The following is a 16,317-nucleotide window of genomic DNA, read 5'->3' as shown; positions in this document are numbered from 1 at the left end:
CACATAATAGCTTTTTAACCATTTATAATGGGATCTAACGGCCTCTGCTGTCTTATCCTTTGTCATGCAGGCATACATACAAATGGAGCTCTCAGATACATAAAATTCTTTTGGTTTTTCAAGAAAGGGTTTCTTTGTTAAACAACCCTTGCTTTCCTAGGACTTGCTCTGAAGACCAGGCTGACCTTGAACTCACAGAAGTCCTCCTGCTTCTGCCTCCCCAGTGCTGGGATTAAAGGCACGCGCCACCATTGCTGGGTTACATTAAGTTTTTCACATCCTAATTTCGAAAATACCTATCTATAAAAGAGAAACATTTGTTTTCTGATTAACAAATTGCATGAAACTACATTTTCACTTCTCTGTCTCTAGGACATAGCTCACATTGAGAACTAAGATGAGGCATATTTTTTAATCCATTCAATTTTCATTGCATTGGAAGATTTTGTTTAAGTTTTTATTTTCTGTGTGTGGCAGGGAATTTTTTTTTTAAAAGCAGGTTAAGCCAGATGTAGTGGGTATGTCTGTAACCCTCAAGACACTGAGGCTTGTGTTTGAGGCCAGCTTGAGTTTTCATAATGCGTGCTAGGCCATCTAAAGCTGTATAACAAAGACCCTCTATCAAGAATCAAAAGTGTCAAAGGGGAATGCATAATTTTATGATTGAATGGTATGTACCCTAATTTTACTGTTACTGGTTTTTGTTGTTGCTATTTAACCTTTTTGGTGTGGCATATCATTTAGCTGAAAATTTGCCTTTAACCTTTGAGGATGTTTATGACTGTCAGTTACAGTTTATAGTCTGGTATAATGGCTCTTACTGTAATCCCAGGATTTGAGCAGCTGAGGTAGGAGTGTTGTCCTGAGTTCAAGTCTAGTTTGGGCTACAGAATGAGACACTACTTCAAAAAAAAGATATACAAAAAATAACCATGGTGCTGGTATATATTTGTTGGGTTGTTTAATAGATAATGGGTGTTCCAGCAGGCTGTAGTGGCATACACCTTTAGTCCTAGCACTAGAAGGCAGAGACAGACAGATCTCTTGAGTTTAAGGCTAACCTGGTCTACAAATTCTTGAGTTCCAGGATAGCTAGGGCTACAGAAAGAAGTCCTGCCTTTAAAAGCAAAAAACGAAAAGGGAAGGAAGGAAGGAAGGTAGATAGATAGATGGATGGATAAATAGATGGATGTATGTTCCAAAACTATGATGCCATGGGTAAGGAGAATTACTCATGACTTAGAGATAATTACAGGAGGTTTCATGAAAAATAACAGTTATAATTGAACTTGAATAGGTGTCTACTGTATTATAAGAAATTGTCCAAGAGTGTGTTATGAACTAGCCTTATAGTTTATTTTGAAATAATCAAAATTGAATTTCTACTTTGCTTATTATAGTATAATTTTGTATTTTTCCCAGTTGCGAAGTGATTATTATGTTTATCTGTTTCTTCCAGGAAAACTTTTAAAGTTGATGATATGTTATCAAAAGTAGAGAAAATGAAAGGAGAGCAAGAATCTCATAGGTAAGATAATCTGTCAGTTTACATTAAATGATATACTTGAGGAAAGAGGGACAGTTAAAGTGACTCTTTCCCTAGCGATAACCACAAGATTGTTTAAAAAAAAAAAAAGCAAAACCTGAGAATCAGTTGTCCCAGGTACATTTATGAGTCAGGAATTAATTTATGTTTCATCTCTGGCAGAGACTCCTCAAAACCATCTCTAATGTTGGAAACAGTTTTTTAGCACATAAATCATCATATATCTCTTAACATTTCCTGATGTTTTTAAATCAAATTCTTTAATTTAGGCACTTGGTCTTAATCCTACTACCTCACCTGAGGAGAAGTGGCAACTAGAATTTACGGTATAGGTACTTCGTGCTAGTTACTTCACAGTACTGTATTGCCTCTAGGTCAGTGCTTCTCAACCTTTCTAATGCTTTGGGAACCTTTAAGTGCAGTTCCTCAGGCTGTGGTGACCCTCATCCATAAAATTATTTGCGATTTTGCTACTACTAAGATTTTTTATTTTTTTTTGGAGTGGGGGAGAGCAGGGTTTCTTTTTGTAGTCCTGGCTGTCCTGGAACTCACTCTGTAGACTATGCTGGCCTCAAACTGAAGAGATCCGTCTGTCTCTGTTTCCCAGTGCTGGGATCAAAGGCGTGTACCATGACTGTCTGTCTGACCCAGCTATGAATCTTAATGTAAATATCTGTGTTTTCCAATTGTCTTAGGTGATCCCTGTGAAAGGGTCAAAACCCACAGGTTGAGAACTGCTGCTCTAAGTAATTACCCTTAAATATGAGAGAGGGTCCCCTTTTTTTATTCTTACTTTGCTTAGTACAAAATATTCATAATGCCTTTAATCCACAAGTCAGGAAAAACAGGCAGGCAGATCTCTATGAGCTCCAGAACAGCCTGGTCTACTAAATGAGATCCAGAATAGTCAGGGCTGTTACAAACAGAAACCCTGTCTCTAAAAACAAACAAACAAAAAAACGAAGGAAAGAAAAAAGCTCATGTTCCTTTTGAATATTCCAGGAATTAAGGTGCTGTTTATTTATTGACTAGTTTAAACTACTTTTTTTTTTTTTTTTTTTTTTTTTTTTTTTTTTTTTGAGACAGGGTTTCTCTGTAGCTTTGGAGCCTGTCCTGGAACTAGCTCTTGTAGACCAGGCTGGTCTCGAACTCACAGAGATCCGCCTGCCTCTGCCTCCCGAGTGCTGGGATTAAAGGCGTGCTTAACTACTTTTTGAGAGAATGTAGAAACTGGAAATTGTGAATAACTCTCCATCCACCAGACCCTCAGCTGTGTTGGAGTTGAATACAGGTTTTTGTGAACGTTAGGCAAGTGGTCTAGTTAGCTGTATATTCTGTTCCTTCAAAAAAAAACTTGATAGAAAAAAACTGTGGCAGTGTATTTTTCTCAAAGTTTTTGTTGTGGAGAAAGGGTCTTGCTTTATAATTTCAGTCTGGCCCCAAACTCAGGACCTTCCTGTCTTAGCCTTAGGCATGTGCCATTTAATATCTTTTCCAATCAAGATAGGATAGTGTCTTAGTTAGGATTTCCAGTGCTGTGATAAAATACCATGACCCAAAGTATCTTGGGAAGGAAAGGGTTCATTTTAGCTTAGTTCCACATTATAGTCCTTCATTGAAGAAAATCAGAGTAGGAAATCAAGAAGGGAAGGAACCTGGAAGCAGGAAATGAAGCAGAAGCTGTGGATGAGTGCTATTGACTGGTTTTTCTCCTCAAGGCTTGCTCAGCCTGCTTTCACTCAGGAGCACTAGCCCAGGGATGGTACCATGAGCTAGGCCCTCCCACATCAATCAAGAAAATGCCCTATAGGTAAATCTGGTGGGGGACATTTATAGATTTAGGCCCACCTACCCTCTCTCCCTTCCTCCCTCCCTCCTTCTCTCCTTCCTTTCCTCCCTTCATTTACTTATTTGGTTTTTCAAGACAGGGTTTCTCTGTGTAGCCCTAGCTGTCTTGGAACTCATTCTGTAGACCAGACTGGTCTCGAACTCAGCCCTGTCTGCCTCTGTCTCCAGAATTCTGAGTGATGGGACTAACGGTGTGTGCCAACACACCTAGAGGGGGTTCCCTCTTTTAAGGTGACTGGCTATGTCCAGTTGACAAACAACTAGCAAATACTCATTCTTAGTTTGCATCTTTCATTTAGTGATTTTTAAATAATGGTCTTAATTCCCCCCACCCTTTTTTTGTAGTTGCTTGTGTTTATTGGGATTTGTTACTTGAATTATGAAACTGCATCTTTATATCTGGTAATCTTGTGTGATTGAAGTGTAGTTTGTATTTCCATTTATGTCTAGGCCAGTTTAAATTTATAAGTTCTAGGGGGCTGGAGAGATGGCTTAGAGGTTAAGAGCACTGGCTGCTCTTCCAGAGGTCCTGAGTTCAATTCCCAGCAACCACATGGTGGCTCACAACCATCTATAATGAGATCTGGTGCCCTCTTCTGCTTGCAGGCATACATGGAAGGAAGGCTGTATACATAATAAAGAAATAAATCTTTAAAAAATGAATAAATTTATAAGTTCTAGAACAAGATAGAACTGAGAGTTTTCTCAGTGCCTGTACATTTTAGTTTTTTCTTAGATTTTTATTTCAGATGCTTATTTGGCCCTTGAGAGAACTCTGGGGGTCCCTGGGGGATTTTTAGTAGCACTGTGTGGTGGTAGTGCTAACCACATGCCTACATCTCCTGCTTGTGGTAGTGCCTCATAGTCTAGTTAGAACCTGATCTGCTGACCTGACTTTTTTCTTCTGATTCCCTTCATAATTTGCCCTCTAGTCATAACCTTGGGCCAATAAAAAATTTCATCCCACTGGGCAATGGTGGCACATGTCTTTAATCCCAGTAAGAGGTGGTCAGATTTCTGAGTTCAAGGCCAGCTTGGTCTACAGAGTGAGTTCCAGGACATCCAGGGCTACACAGAGAAAACCTATCTTGAAAAGGAAGAAAGAAAGAAAATTTGATCCCTTTATCTTCCTCAGCAGAATTTAGTTTCATCACTGATAAACCCTGCTACTTCCTCACTGTGACAGTGACTTTAGTAAGTATCACAGCATTTCTCTGAGAATATGTATTGTAAGGAAGGTACATGAACTGGTGGTCAGTTCTTTCTGATCCGCTGCCCTCTAGTAATTTTCTTCCTTTTACCCAGTGGTTTGAACTGGAATTCATAGAAACATCAGTAGATTATATAAAATTCTTATTTTATATTTTCATGTTTTTATTCTCTATTTTCCCTTTGACATCAATTCTTCAGTGGTTTAAACTACTATAGCTGTATGAATCTTGTGTTTTGAGGTGGTCTTACTATGTAACCCTGAGTGACCTAGAGTACACCATGTAGATCAGGCTGTTTTTGAACTCATAGTGGTTCACTTGCCTCTGCTTCCTGTGAGCTTGGATTAAAGGCATATGCCACCATGCTTGCCTGGCTATATAAAATTTTTTTGGAAGTTCTTAGATCAGGTCGTACATACATCTATACACACTAATATCATGTATACTCAAAATTATGAACCCTAGCTGCCTAGTGAGCTTCAAGACATTACTCTGAACCCCAGTACTAAAATTAAAGTGTATGCCTGACTTTGTATGAGGGTGCTACAGATCTGGACCCAGGTGGTCCTCATGCCTGCATGTTTGTCAAGCCATCTCTCCAGCCTCTTGCCCACAAATTTGAAAGACAAATTTTAGATCTTTAAGATCTAGTTGGGTGGGCTGGAGAGATGGCTTAGTGGTTAAGAGCACTGGCTGCTCTTCCAGAGGTTCTGAGTTCAATTCCCAGCAACCACATGATGGCTCACAACCATCTGTAATGAGATCTGGCGCCCTCTTCTGGTGTGTGGGCATACATGGTGGCAGAATGTTGTATACTTAATAAATAAATCTTTTTTTAAAAAAAGGATCTAGTTGGGTACAGCAGATTTGTCATTTAAACCTCCCAGGTTTGTACAATATTGTCTCAGCGTTGTTCCCTAAGGTACTAAGATAATTTGAGAAAGTTTTTCAAGTTTCTCCTCAAACTCCAAAGTAGTGTTATTTCAGTGCGTTTTCCTTCTCAGATTAACTGTAGTCTTATTGTAGTCAGTTCATTACACGGGGTTATGAAAAATATCCTAGAAACCAGTATGTAATGCAGGTACTATGAAACTATATAATCTGTTGTCAAGTTCGTTCTTAGAATAATGTAAGCCTTTGTTATTCCTTGGTGTTAATTAAAGTTAAAATCTTAAGTCATATACAAGAGCATCTCTCTTCTATTTATCTTCTGTGCATTATCACAGACATGAGAACCTCATTGAGTTTGATCACAGCCATGTCTCTTCAACACTAGTAGTCTAAGTGTCTTCTGCAGGAGCTCATGTTCTTTCATCACACACTTCCTAGGATTAGACTAGACCATTATCATGCCTAGAGTATTTCATTTCCCAGAACTAAAGGGAATTCTAGGTTCACAAGAATATCAAGAGTACTGCAATACAAAATCTACTATAAATGCCTAAATTAGTTTTGATATTTTGTTAGTTTGTTTTTGAGACAGGGTTTCTTTGTATAACAGCACTGGCTGTCCTGGAAGATCAGGCTGTCCTCGAACTCTGCTTCCCGAGTGCTGGTATTAAAGGAGTGTGTCACCACCACCCATTTTAGTTTTAAGACTTATAGCAAGTAAAAACAGAACCAAAATACTGACTTTCATATCTGTAAAACAAGTTGCTATTCCATGATTTTTATATACTTTAGTTCTACAGTTGTCTTACATATTAATTATAGAAACTTGTTAGGAGAAATTATGGAAGAAAAAAGATCATGAGTCATGTCATAGATTTAACTTCCTTCCTTCCTTTCTTTTTTTTCTTTTTCTCCTTGGTTTTTTCAAGATGATTTTTGTTTAGTCCTGACTGTCTAGGGCCCGCTCTGTAGACTAGACTGTCCTTAAACTCACTTGCCTCCTGTCTCCTGAGTGCTGGGTGTCACCATGCCCTTGCTTTTCTAAAATGTTTGTCACAATAATGAGAGTTGTTTTGCTTTTTTGTGGTTTTTTTTTTGTGTGTGTGTGGGGGGGGGTTGTGGGTTATTTTGTGGGTTTTTTTTTGTTTTGTTTTGTTTTTTTTTTTTTTTTGGTGTGGTGGTTTTTTGGTGTAAGACTAGCTCTTATAGACCAGGCTGATTTTGAACTCACAGAGATCCTCCTGCCTCTGCCTCCCAAGTGCTGGGATTAAGGCACACGCCACCACCCCCCAGCAAGTTCTTTTGATCTTAAAGTACAGTGATAAAACTATCATTTATACAAATTATTGTTTGGAAAAGTAGCGTCTTGGGGTCTGGAGAGATGGCTCAGCAGTTAAGAGCATTGCCTGCTCTTCCAAAGGTCCTGGGTTCAATTCCTGGCAACCACATGGTGGCTCACAACCGTCTGTAGTGAGGTCTAGTGCCCTCTTCTGGCCCGCAGACATACACACAGACAGAATACTGTATACATAATAAATAAATATTTTTTTAAAAAGAAAAGTAGCATCTTCAAAAGCAGCATACTTCAGATCTGCTTCCCAGGTTTTTCTGAATTGTCTCCTTGCTTTTTTGGTATGATTGTGTATACTTTAAACACTTTTTTTTTTTAAACCTTTGTAGAATTTTAGGCATTTAGACAAAATGGCTTGTCTTAATTAAGATTGCTGGTTTTGGTATTCTAGTTTGAATTTGTGGGTTTTGAGTAAGCATAATGGCTTACTAGAATAAATAAGTCTCATGCTAATCTCTAATTGTCCAACCTAGATTCTGGACAGTAGCAATTCTACTGGTTTTAAGATTCTCTAGTCAGAATTCTTCACTTAAAACTATATCCATGGACAATCATATCATATAAAAATTTAAAAGTTGAGGTTTATTTTAAAGGCGTCCCCTAGGGCCATGTGAGAAGTAAATGTCTTCTGTCTTCCCGTTACCCTGTTCCATTCTTGGTTTAATAGTAGTTGCTGGATAGATCTCCAGAAAAGTTACCTGAACTAGGATTTTTTAATTTATTTATTTAAATTATTTGAGAGGTCTTGCTGTTTCCCAGGTTGGCCTTCAATTTGCTATCCTCCAGCCTGCCTTAGCTTCCCAGATGCTGGGATTATTGGCATATGATACCATGCCTTGCTGAAGTAGAACTTTCATTAGTTGGTTTTTGTAGTTATTTTGTTGTTAGCATTGCTGGGAAGTTAACCTAGGGCCTTGTGCTTGCTAAGCAAGCTCTCTAACTTTTCAGAGATATCCTTAGTCCTAAAGGACCTTTTCTCACTGTTTTTGTAAAACGTAAGCTTTAAAGTTACTTATCTTCCTTTTATAAACATCCCTTTTGGTAAGCATCTTTTTCTACAATAACAAGGTCTGTATCTGTATTTTGAGCCAGAGGAGTTTGTCATTTCCTTAGTGTGCTATGTCCCAAGTACTATATATTTAAACCTTAGGAATGTAATGGTGTGCGAAATACATCTGCCTTTTGGGAGGAAAAGACATTTATAATAATGATGATGGTGGTGGTGCTAAAAAAAATACAGATAATCAATGAGTGTATACAGCAGGAGAAGCAGTTCTTTTTTCTTGTTGTTTTGTTTTCTGAGACAGGGTTTTTCTGTAACTTTTGGAGCCTGTCTTGGTACTAGTTCATAAAGACCAGACTGTCCTCGAACTCACAGAGATCCGCCTGCCTCTGCCTCCCGAGTGCTGGGATTAAAGGCGGGCGCCACCACCGCCCAGCTGAGAAGCAGTTGAATATGGGAAAGTAATGGCCATGGAAATCTTATCTGAAGAAATAAGTTAAATTTGAAAAATAAATGTAGAAGTAAAGTGATAAAGAAGTGGTTCTGGAAAAATGAGGTGTCTGAGTAGAGAGAGCAGGAAGAGTGATATGAGAAGCCTGAAAAAGATGCCTATGACCAGTCACTTCAGGTTCTTAGAGACTATATAAAGATGTGATCTTGGGGCTGGCAAGATGGCTCAGCAGTTAAGAGCACTGACTGCTCTTCCAGAGGTCCTGAGTTCAATTCCCAGCAACCACATGGTGCCTCACAGCCATTTGTAATGAGATCTGGTCCCCCTTCTGGTGTGCAGGTGTACATGGAAGGAATGTTGTATACATAATAAATAAATAAATCTTTTAAAAAAAGATGTATTTCTGGGCCTAGTGTTGCACACTTTTAATCCTAGCTCTCAGGTGGATCTCTGTAAGTTCAAGGCCAACCTGGTTTGCATAGTAAATTCCAGGATAGACAGCTACATAGTAAGATACAGTCTTGAAAAAACAAATTGAAAACCCAATAAAGTTGTGGTGTTAATTCTAGGAATACTATTAAATTATTCTTTGTACATATGTATCTTTGTAGTTCTGGAGATGGAGCCTAGGACCTTGTACTTGCTAGACAGGTGCTCTGTCACTGAACTACACAAGTAATGAAACTATTTTAAGCAGTACTATTACATTAATAGCTTTTCTCTGCCCTTCTATTTTGTAGATAATGTTTAGGCTTCTTCGGTTTAGTGTATATTTTTCTCTAATGTCTTTGCTTTTTAAGCTGTTTGAGTCTGTCTTATGTTCTTTGAGATAAGATTTCTTGTGGTTCTGGCTGGCTTTGACCTCTCAATGTAGCTGAGGTTGACTTTTAAGATGATCCTTCTTGCTTTCTTTCCTGAGTACGGGGATTATAGATGTATGGTACCAAGCCCCTTTACAGTTTTCAAAGATTTGTTTCTGTGTAATAGACATATATACCATCTCCCATTCAAAGTCTTCCCATCTGTATGTCTCAAATACTTTATTTTGAGACCTTGGGTGTAGAATAATGGATTCAATAGTGTGTAATCGTCAAATTTTTAGCTTGATATGATAAAATGCATAAGGAAAATTAAGCCAGTGACATGACTCAGTTGCTAATGGCGCTTACTTCAAAGCCTAATAACTTGAGTTTGTTCTCCAGAACCAGCATGGTTGAAAGAAGTGATTCCCAAAAATTGTTCTCTGACCTTGACATATCAATCATGTGTGTACCCACACACAAATAGAATAAGTAAATGAATGTATAAGAGAGAAGTAGCTTCCCTTGCACAATGTAGATGCTAGCATATGTACCTATTGTTTTGTTTTTTGTTTTGTTTTGTTTCTCTGTGTCACTGTCCTGGAACTCTGTAAACCAGGTTAATCTTGAACTCACTGTGATCCACCTGCCTCTGCCTCCTGAGTAGGATTAATGTGTGCCACCACTGCCTGACTAATTTTTCCTATTTTTAAATAATATAATTAGTATTTCAAAAGGCTTTATACATATGCTGTCAGCAATACATACAAATTTAAAGTAGTGATCACAGTCTTTTTAGCATAATAACTTGCTTTCCAGCCCGGTGTAGTGGCCGATGCCTTTAGTCCCAGCACTGGTGAGGCAGAGGCAGGTGAATCTCGGTGAGTTTGAAACCAGCTGGGTCTACAAAACGAGTTCCACGACAGCCACGGCTATTACACAGAGAAAACCTGTCTTGAAAAATGACAAAAATCGACCTTGGTTTCCTTTGTGGAATCCAGTATTCAGATTTGAGGTTCCTATGTGAATCCTTTTTCAGAATGTTAGTCCCTTAAGAATTTGTGCATGCCTTTGGTCTACAGAGCACTCAGTCTACAGAGCTGGTTCCAGAACAGGTTGGGCTGTTACACAGGGAAACCTTGTCTCAAAAACCGAAGGAAAAAAAAAAAGCAAAAATCTTACTTGCCTCTGATTTCTCAAAAAAAAAAAAAAAAAAGTTTTAGGAAGACTTTCTGGGTCAGTCTCTTTGCTATGTTTTCATTTCTATTCATTACTTCATGTAATGCTTTGTGGCCTACCACACTCTCTCTGTAATTCCCATTTCTATACACATACCCAGAGTGTCACCACCATTTTAAGAAACTACACATGTACTAGATTATATAGCTTCTGCATAGCTGTGACCAAATACATGAGATAAGGAGAAGATGTTTATTTTGTCTCATGGTTTTAGAAACAACGTATAGGAGAGAACCTATACAAGCAGGCCCTGCATCCTATTTTTCAACATGTCTCAATAATGTCTTCATTATGTTTGTTCATTAGGTTGTAGTCTTCATTAGCTGTTCTGGAAATGTCATCCTAGTCACCTTTCAGAGTATGTTTTCCTAATCTCAGGACTCCTAGCCGTCGTTTATAGCCTTTCATTACTGAGCTTTGTTGCTCTGTTTACTTTAGCTCTTCTGTAAAAATACCTTGTTCTTGTGTGCCATCTTTTCTCTTTAGTCCTCTGTAGTCCTGGTTCTGTGTCACCTCAGAAGCTGCAACATGTGTTTGTTCTGTTTTCCTGTTTAAATATATTACAGAAGCCTGTTGGTGTTTCTAGTAATAATTTTTCTATTTCTATTAGCTATTTTTTTATACTTTTGTTTGTTTGGTTTTTATTTTTGTTTTTTCCTGAGATAGGTTTTTTTTGTGTAGCCTTGGCTGTCCTGAAATTTACTCTTAAGACTAGACTGGCCTCGAACTCAGAGATTCATCATTCTCTGCCTCCTGATTGCTGGGATTAAAGTTGTGTGCCACCACCTCCTGGCTTGCTTCCTTTTCTTATTATAGAGCTTCTAACTCTTACATGAAAATATCATATTAAAAAAGTAAGTTATGTGGGGCCAGAAAGATGGATGGAGCACCTGCTGCTCTTCCAGAGGACCCTGATTCAGTTCCTAGCACCCATATGGAAGCTCACAACTGTCTGTAACTCCAGTTCCAGGGAATCTGACACATTCATACCAATGCATATAAAAGTAAATTATATTTTTTAAAAAAGTAAATATACATTTATAGTAACTTTGTAATTGTGTGTTTTACTCTTAATTATAGAATAAAGTAATGGCTCCACACCATCTGTTAGGAAGCATGAATTTTCATTGCTTTAATGTGTTTGAAGGTTGAGGAGGTCACTCAGAGGTAGCACACTTGCTTCACAAGGGACGTCCTAGCTAGCACCAAGGGGAAAGTATTAAATACTCATTGATTTAGATTTTATTTTCAGATTTTTCCTTTTAACATTGAAAGATAGGAAACCTTCCCCTTTATAACAAAGATAATAAAACACTGTGGTAATGGGATACCATTGGTAGTCTGCTCTTTTGGCCTTATTCCTTTGGTGTTTTTACTTATACTTTTGTCAGTTGTGTGTGAGGGGAGTTGGTAGTGGTGGTTTTGATTTTGTTTTGGGAAAGGGTCTCACTATGTCGTTTAGGTTGTCTGTGATCTGGATAGCTAATACCTTTCTCGGCTGAGCACAGATTACAGAGACTGTGCTAACCACTGTATGTCTCTGTGTATGTTGTAATGGAAGTAGGCATTGTTTTGTTACAGTTAGGAGAAGCACATTGAGTTCTGAGCCTCAGTGGTTAAGGGTGAGAAAATCAAACATTCATAAACTGTCTTTGCTCTCAGAGTATTTTAAGGTCTATACGACATTTATTACAGATTATTAAAGTGATAATTTTTTTTTATTCAGCTTGTCTGCTCATTTGCAACTTACATTTACCGGTTTCTTCTACAAAAATGGTAAGTATTGTAGTAGAAAAGTTGTTCATTCTGAGTTCCTTGTGTTCATAGATTTGTTTTGTTTTGGTAATTTCATTTGTTTGAATTTCTTTTTATTTTTTCTATGTGCTGGGTATTACACTCAATGTCCTTCTAAAACAAAGCACTGTGTTACCACTGAACTGTACCCATGGCCTTCTGATGATACTTTTCAATTTTAAATTTAAAATATAATGATAAAAAAATTTTTAATGGTTATCCCAGAAGTTCAAGAAGCCAAAGATCTTGGTATGAGCCAGTTACATAGATGTTTTGTGTTGATGTTGTCAGGTAGAACAATAAACAACTGAAATAACCACTAATACTAATGAGACATTATCAGAGTGTCAGTCAGTGCCAAGAAAATGTTATTTTATGATTGTTTCAGTGAACACTAAAAGCATGTTGCGAAACTTGTTTTAAAATGGGATAAGGTTGAAGAGTGGTAAGGGCCAGGCATGGTGGTACATGCATGTAGGAGGCAGAGACGGAGATCTCTGTGAGTTCAAAGCCAACCTGTCTATCTACATAGTTAGTTTCAGGCCTGCCAGGACTACAGTCAGTAACTAAAATAATGAATATGGAATCATTGAGATGGCTTAGCAGATAAACACGTGACCAAGCCTAATGACCTGAGTTTGATCTCCAGAACTCACGTGGTAGAGAGAACAGACTCTCATAAGTTGTCCTCTACCTCTGTATTCACACCTGCTTATACACAGACACACACATTCCAAGTAAGTCATGATTGTGAAAAGAATAGATACTGCCTGTCAGCTTGTTCATCTTAATATATCATCTTAATCAGTGTAATAAAATTTTTACCAGATAAAAAAGGCTAAGTTTTTCTTTGGAATAGTTTAGTTAAGGAACAAAGTTTAAGGGACTGAGGAGTAGAGTGGTGCTGTGATTGCCTATTTCTCTTAAATAATTTATAATCTACAATTCCTGTTTTTAATCACGTAAATTTGTTTTCTGTAGTACTCATATATAAACTCATATTTTAGAAAAACTCATATTTAGAACTCCATGATTTAACTTTTATAGGGATTCATTTCCAGTTTCCAGGGACTTGTTTAAGACATACATATATTAATACTAAAATGGTATTTTTTTGGCAACCAGCTGGTTAAAAAAATTTTTTTTCCTTGTCAAGTGTAGTGGCATACAACTTTTGATTGCAGCACTCAGGAGGCAGAGACAGAGGCAGGTACATCTCTAAGAGTTCCAGGCCAGCTGGAGCTACATGGAACCCTGTCTCAAAATAAAAGGAATGGAAGTTTAAGAATTAAGAATTTTTTGTTTTTGAAAAAGATACTTAAACCAGAATAGAGAACCAGCTTCGAAGTTCCTAATACTGCTGGATATAGTGGTATGTTCCTGTGTCCTTAACTCCTGCCTCTGGGAGGCCTAGACCAAAGGATTGATAGTTTTGCAAGATCCAGGTCAACTGGCCTTTTTCAGACAGACAAAATGGCTAAAATAGCAGAAATTACTTGATTGTTAGGGCTCCATTCTCATGGTAAGCATTGTTTTGACAATCTTTCTGTTTTAGACACTGGGTTATTTTGCCATCTTAAAATATTTTTATTGTGATTATATTTTTCAGAGTGTCTAATTCAGCCATCTTCTCTCTATACTGCATATAAAAATTGAAGTGAATTTGTTACATTTTAGTGCTTTTTCTTACTGGTTTTATTTTAGTTTGAGTGCAAGATACCAAACCCATAGCCTTTGGCATGCTAGGGAAGCAGTCTACCTCTGAGCGGTGCCCATAGTCGAAGAAGATTGATTTTATGTAGGAAAGAAAGTTGCCTAAAAATCCAAGAAGGGGAAAAATTGTTTGCAGTGTGTGTGTGTGTATAATATGTGTGTATATGTATGTATATATATATTAATGATCTAGTAATAGTTCCATATATTATTGAAGTTTAGTATTTAAATATTTAGGTTTGAACTATTAATAACTTCATAATTTTAAATATTAGTAATAGTTCCTTTGAAGCCTTGGCTTGCCAACGTTTTTGTTATTTAATCAGAAAGTATAGACCTGTTACTTAAAACTACAATTTTTTTAAGTTTTAAAGCCAAAGCATCCTCAAGTAGTAATGAACAGCTAGTTTTGCTATTGCCACTTAGACCTAGACCTTTGCCTGCTTGCTCGTGCTCTTCTCTCTTGCTCTGTCTCTCTCTCTGAGACGAGGTCTTGTACATACCACGATGGCCTCACTTATAGAGATCCACTTGCCTCTATCTCACAGGTGTTGGGAATAAAGATGTGTACCACCATGTCCACTAAATAAATTTTCTAGTAATAATTTTGGGAGAAGAAGGAACATTGAACTTTTTTTGTGTAATCCTCTAGAACTATTTTACTAAAGCTTCTTGGCAAGAAGCTTTGCCTGCTTTTGTCACTTTTGAAAAACACTTTCTGCATTATACATGTTAAATTTTCAATGAGAAGTAAATAGATTAAGTGTGAATTAAAACAACTGAGTCATCTTACTCAAATTGGGAGAAAAATCTTACTCTATAGGCAGATAGATACATATATGTGTCTTATGAAAGGTTTATTTTTAAAAAGAGTGCTGCAAGTCTGGAACTAAACTGGGAAGGAAAAAGAAAAATAGAGCTTGTGATATGTTTTCATTATAGGAAGTCTTTTGAGATTCCTTAACTTAGGAAAATATTTTTCTTTTTTTCCTCATGTATACATTAAAAAGATTTTTAAGACATTGGTTTTTCTATTTAGATAAACCATCACAAAACTCAGAAAATGAACAAAATTCTGTTACCCTGGAAGTCCTGCTTGTGAAAGTTTGCCACAAAAAAAGAAAGGTAATGTATACAATGCTAGTAGATTAAATAGAATAATCTTATTGAACATGTTTCTGCATAGCTACTATAATTGTGAGCCAGTTTTTAAACCTCAGAAATGAGGACTATGTTGAGGCTGGCATGGTAACACACATTTAGTCCCAGCAATTCGGAGGCTGGGGCAAACCAGGTTTGCTTAGTGAGTTCCAGGCCTACCATAGCTACATAGTGAGATGGTATCTCTGAGAGGGACAGGGAGTCATCTAAATTGGTGGCTAACTTACTTTTACTATTATTATAACCTATTGCCACCCTTCCTAATTTTTCCCCTGATCTGAGCATCTGTACAAAACATTGTCCAGTAGGAATCACAGGAAGAAGTTGTGGTGTCTTAGGGCAGATTCATCTGCTTTTACTAATCTCAGAGGTTGTTCTTTAGCTACTAGTACATTCATACGGATGTAGTCCTTACAGTTTTAAATAAGTTTTTTTTCTCCAAAAGATATTTCTTATATTTTTGGTTGTAAGCCCAGCCTTAATGTCTGAGCAATTTCTCCAGCCCTAAAAGATTTTTTTCTTTTATAGCACAATGATGGGGAAAAAATTTACTGTCAGCATTATCAGCCATTGACTTAATACATTCCTTCAGTTTGTATTTAGAAGATTAAATCATTTTATCATAGAAATAACTGTCATAATGGCAACATACATTTCCTGAACAATCCACCAAAACCAACAGTATGTACTTCTTATAGACTTAAGTCCTAAGTCTGTCTTGTATTAAAGGCAAAAATTATTAATGACTACAGAATAGAAATAGGTATTTCTTTCCAAAGAGGATATAGGTATGTCCAGTAAGCACAAGAAAGGATTTTTTTGTTACTGTTTTTTAGAGTGTACCTATGTATCATTACACCTTAAACAGGAACTGAACTATATAGAGCTCTTGCTGGTGATATTTTTCCATATGGTTTTAAAGTGATGAGGGACTTAAAAACTACCAGAGTCATAATAGGAATATGCCACTCATAACTGGATGATAAGAGACACTTATGTAGCATTAGAAAGTATATGTAAAGTTAGGATATACTACTAGTTACTCATACTCCCATCAAATTTATGATAAGTAAAATTTTAAAATAGATTATTTATGAGGAAAAATGGTAGTTATGACAGTGTTTCTTGTTTTGTGTTTCAGAAAAATTAGTAATTGTAAACATCTTCAAGGGACAAACATACCAAACTATTTATTTTAGTCGTTTGTGAAATGGGAGGCTTAGGGTATGAATGAGGCTTAGATTTCTCGTGTAGAATAGTCTATAAGATTTCTCGTGTAGAATAGTCTATAAGTACAGATTTATTATGG

At 37.0% G+C, this 16,317-nt stretch overlaps 1 protein-coding gene across 1 annotated transcript in view; it reads left to right on the top strand.

Annotated features, from left to right (window-relative positions):
• Window positions 1-16,317, top strand: part of Suz12 (SUZ12 polycomb repressive complex 2 subunit) — a 42,013-nt gene that overhangs the window by 5,683 nt on the left and 20,013 nt on the right. Inside the window, exons 4-6 of the mRNA XM_038327960.1 lie at window positions 1,460-1,528; window positions 12,067-12,116; window positions 14,887-14,972. Of these exons, the coding sequence (XP_038183888.1) occupies window positions 1,460-1,528; window positions 12,067-12,116; window positions 14,887-14,972 (205 nt within the window). The remainder of the gene's footprint in view (window positions 1-1,459; window positions 1,529-12,066; window positions 12,117-14,886; window positions 14,973-16,317) is intronic.

The sequence above is a fragment of the Arvicola amphibius genome, chromosome 4 (assembly GCF_903992535.2).
Source record: "Arvicola amphibius chromosome 4, mArvAmp1.2, whole genome shotgun sequence".
NCBI lineage: Eukaryota > Metazoa > Chordata > Mammalia > Rodentia > Cricetidae > Arvicola > Arvicola amphibius.
Note: the sequence above shows the minus strand (reverse complement) of the source record. Positions and strands in the feature narration are given on the sequence as shown.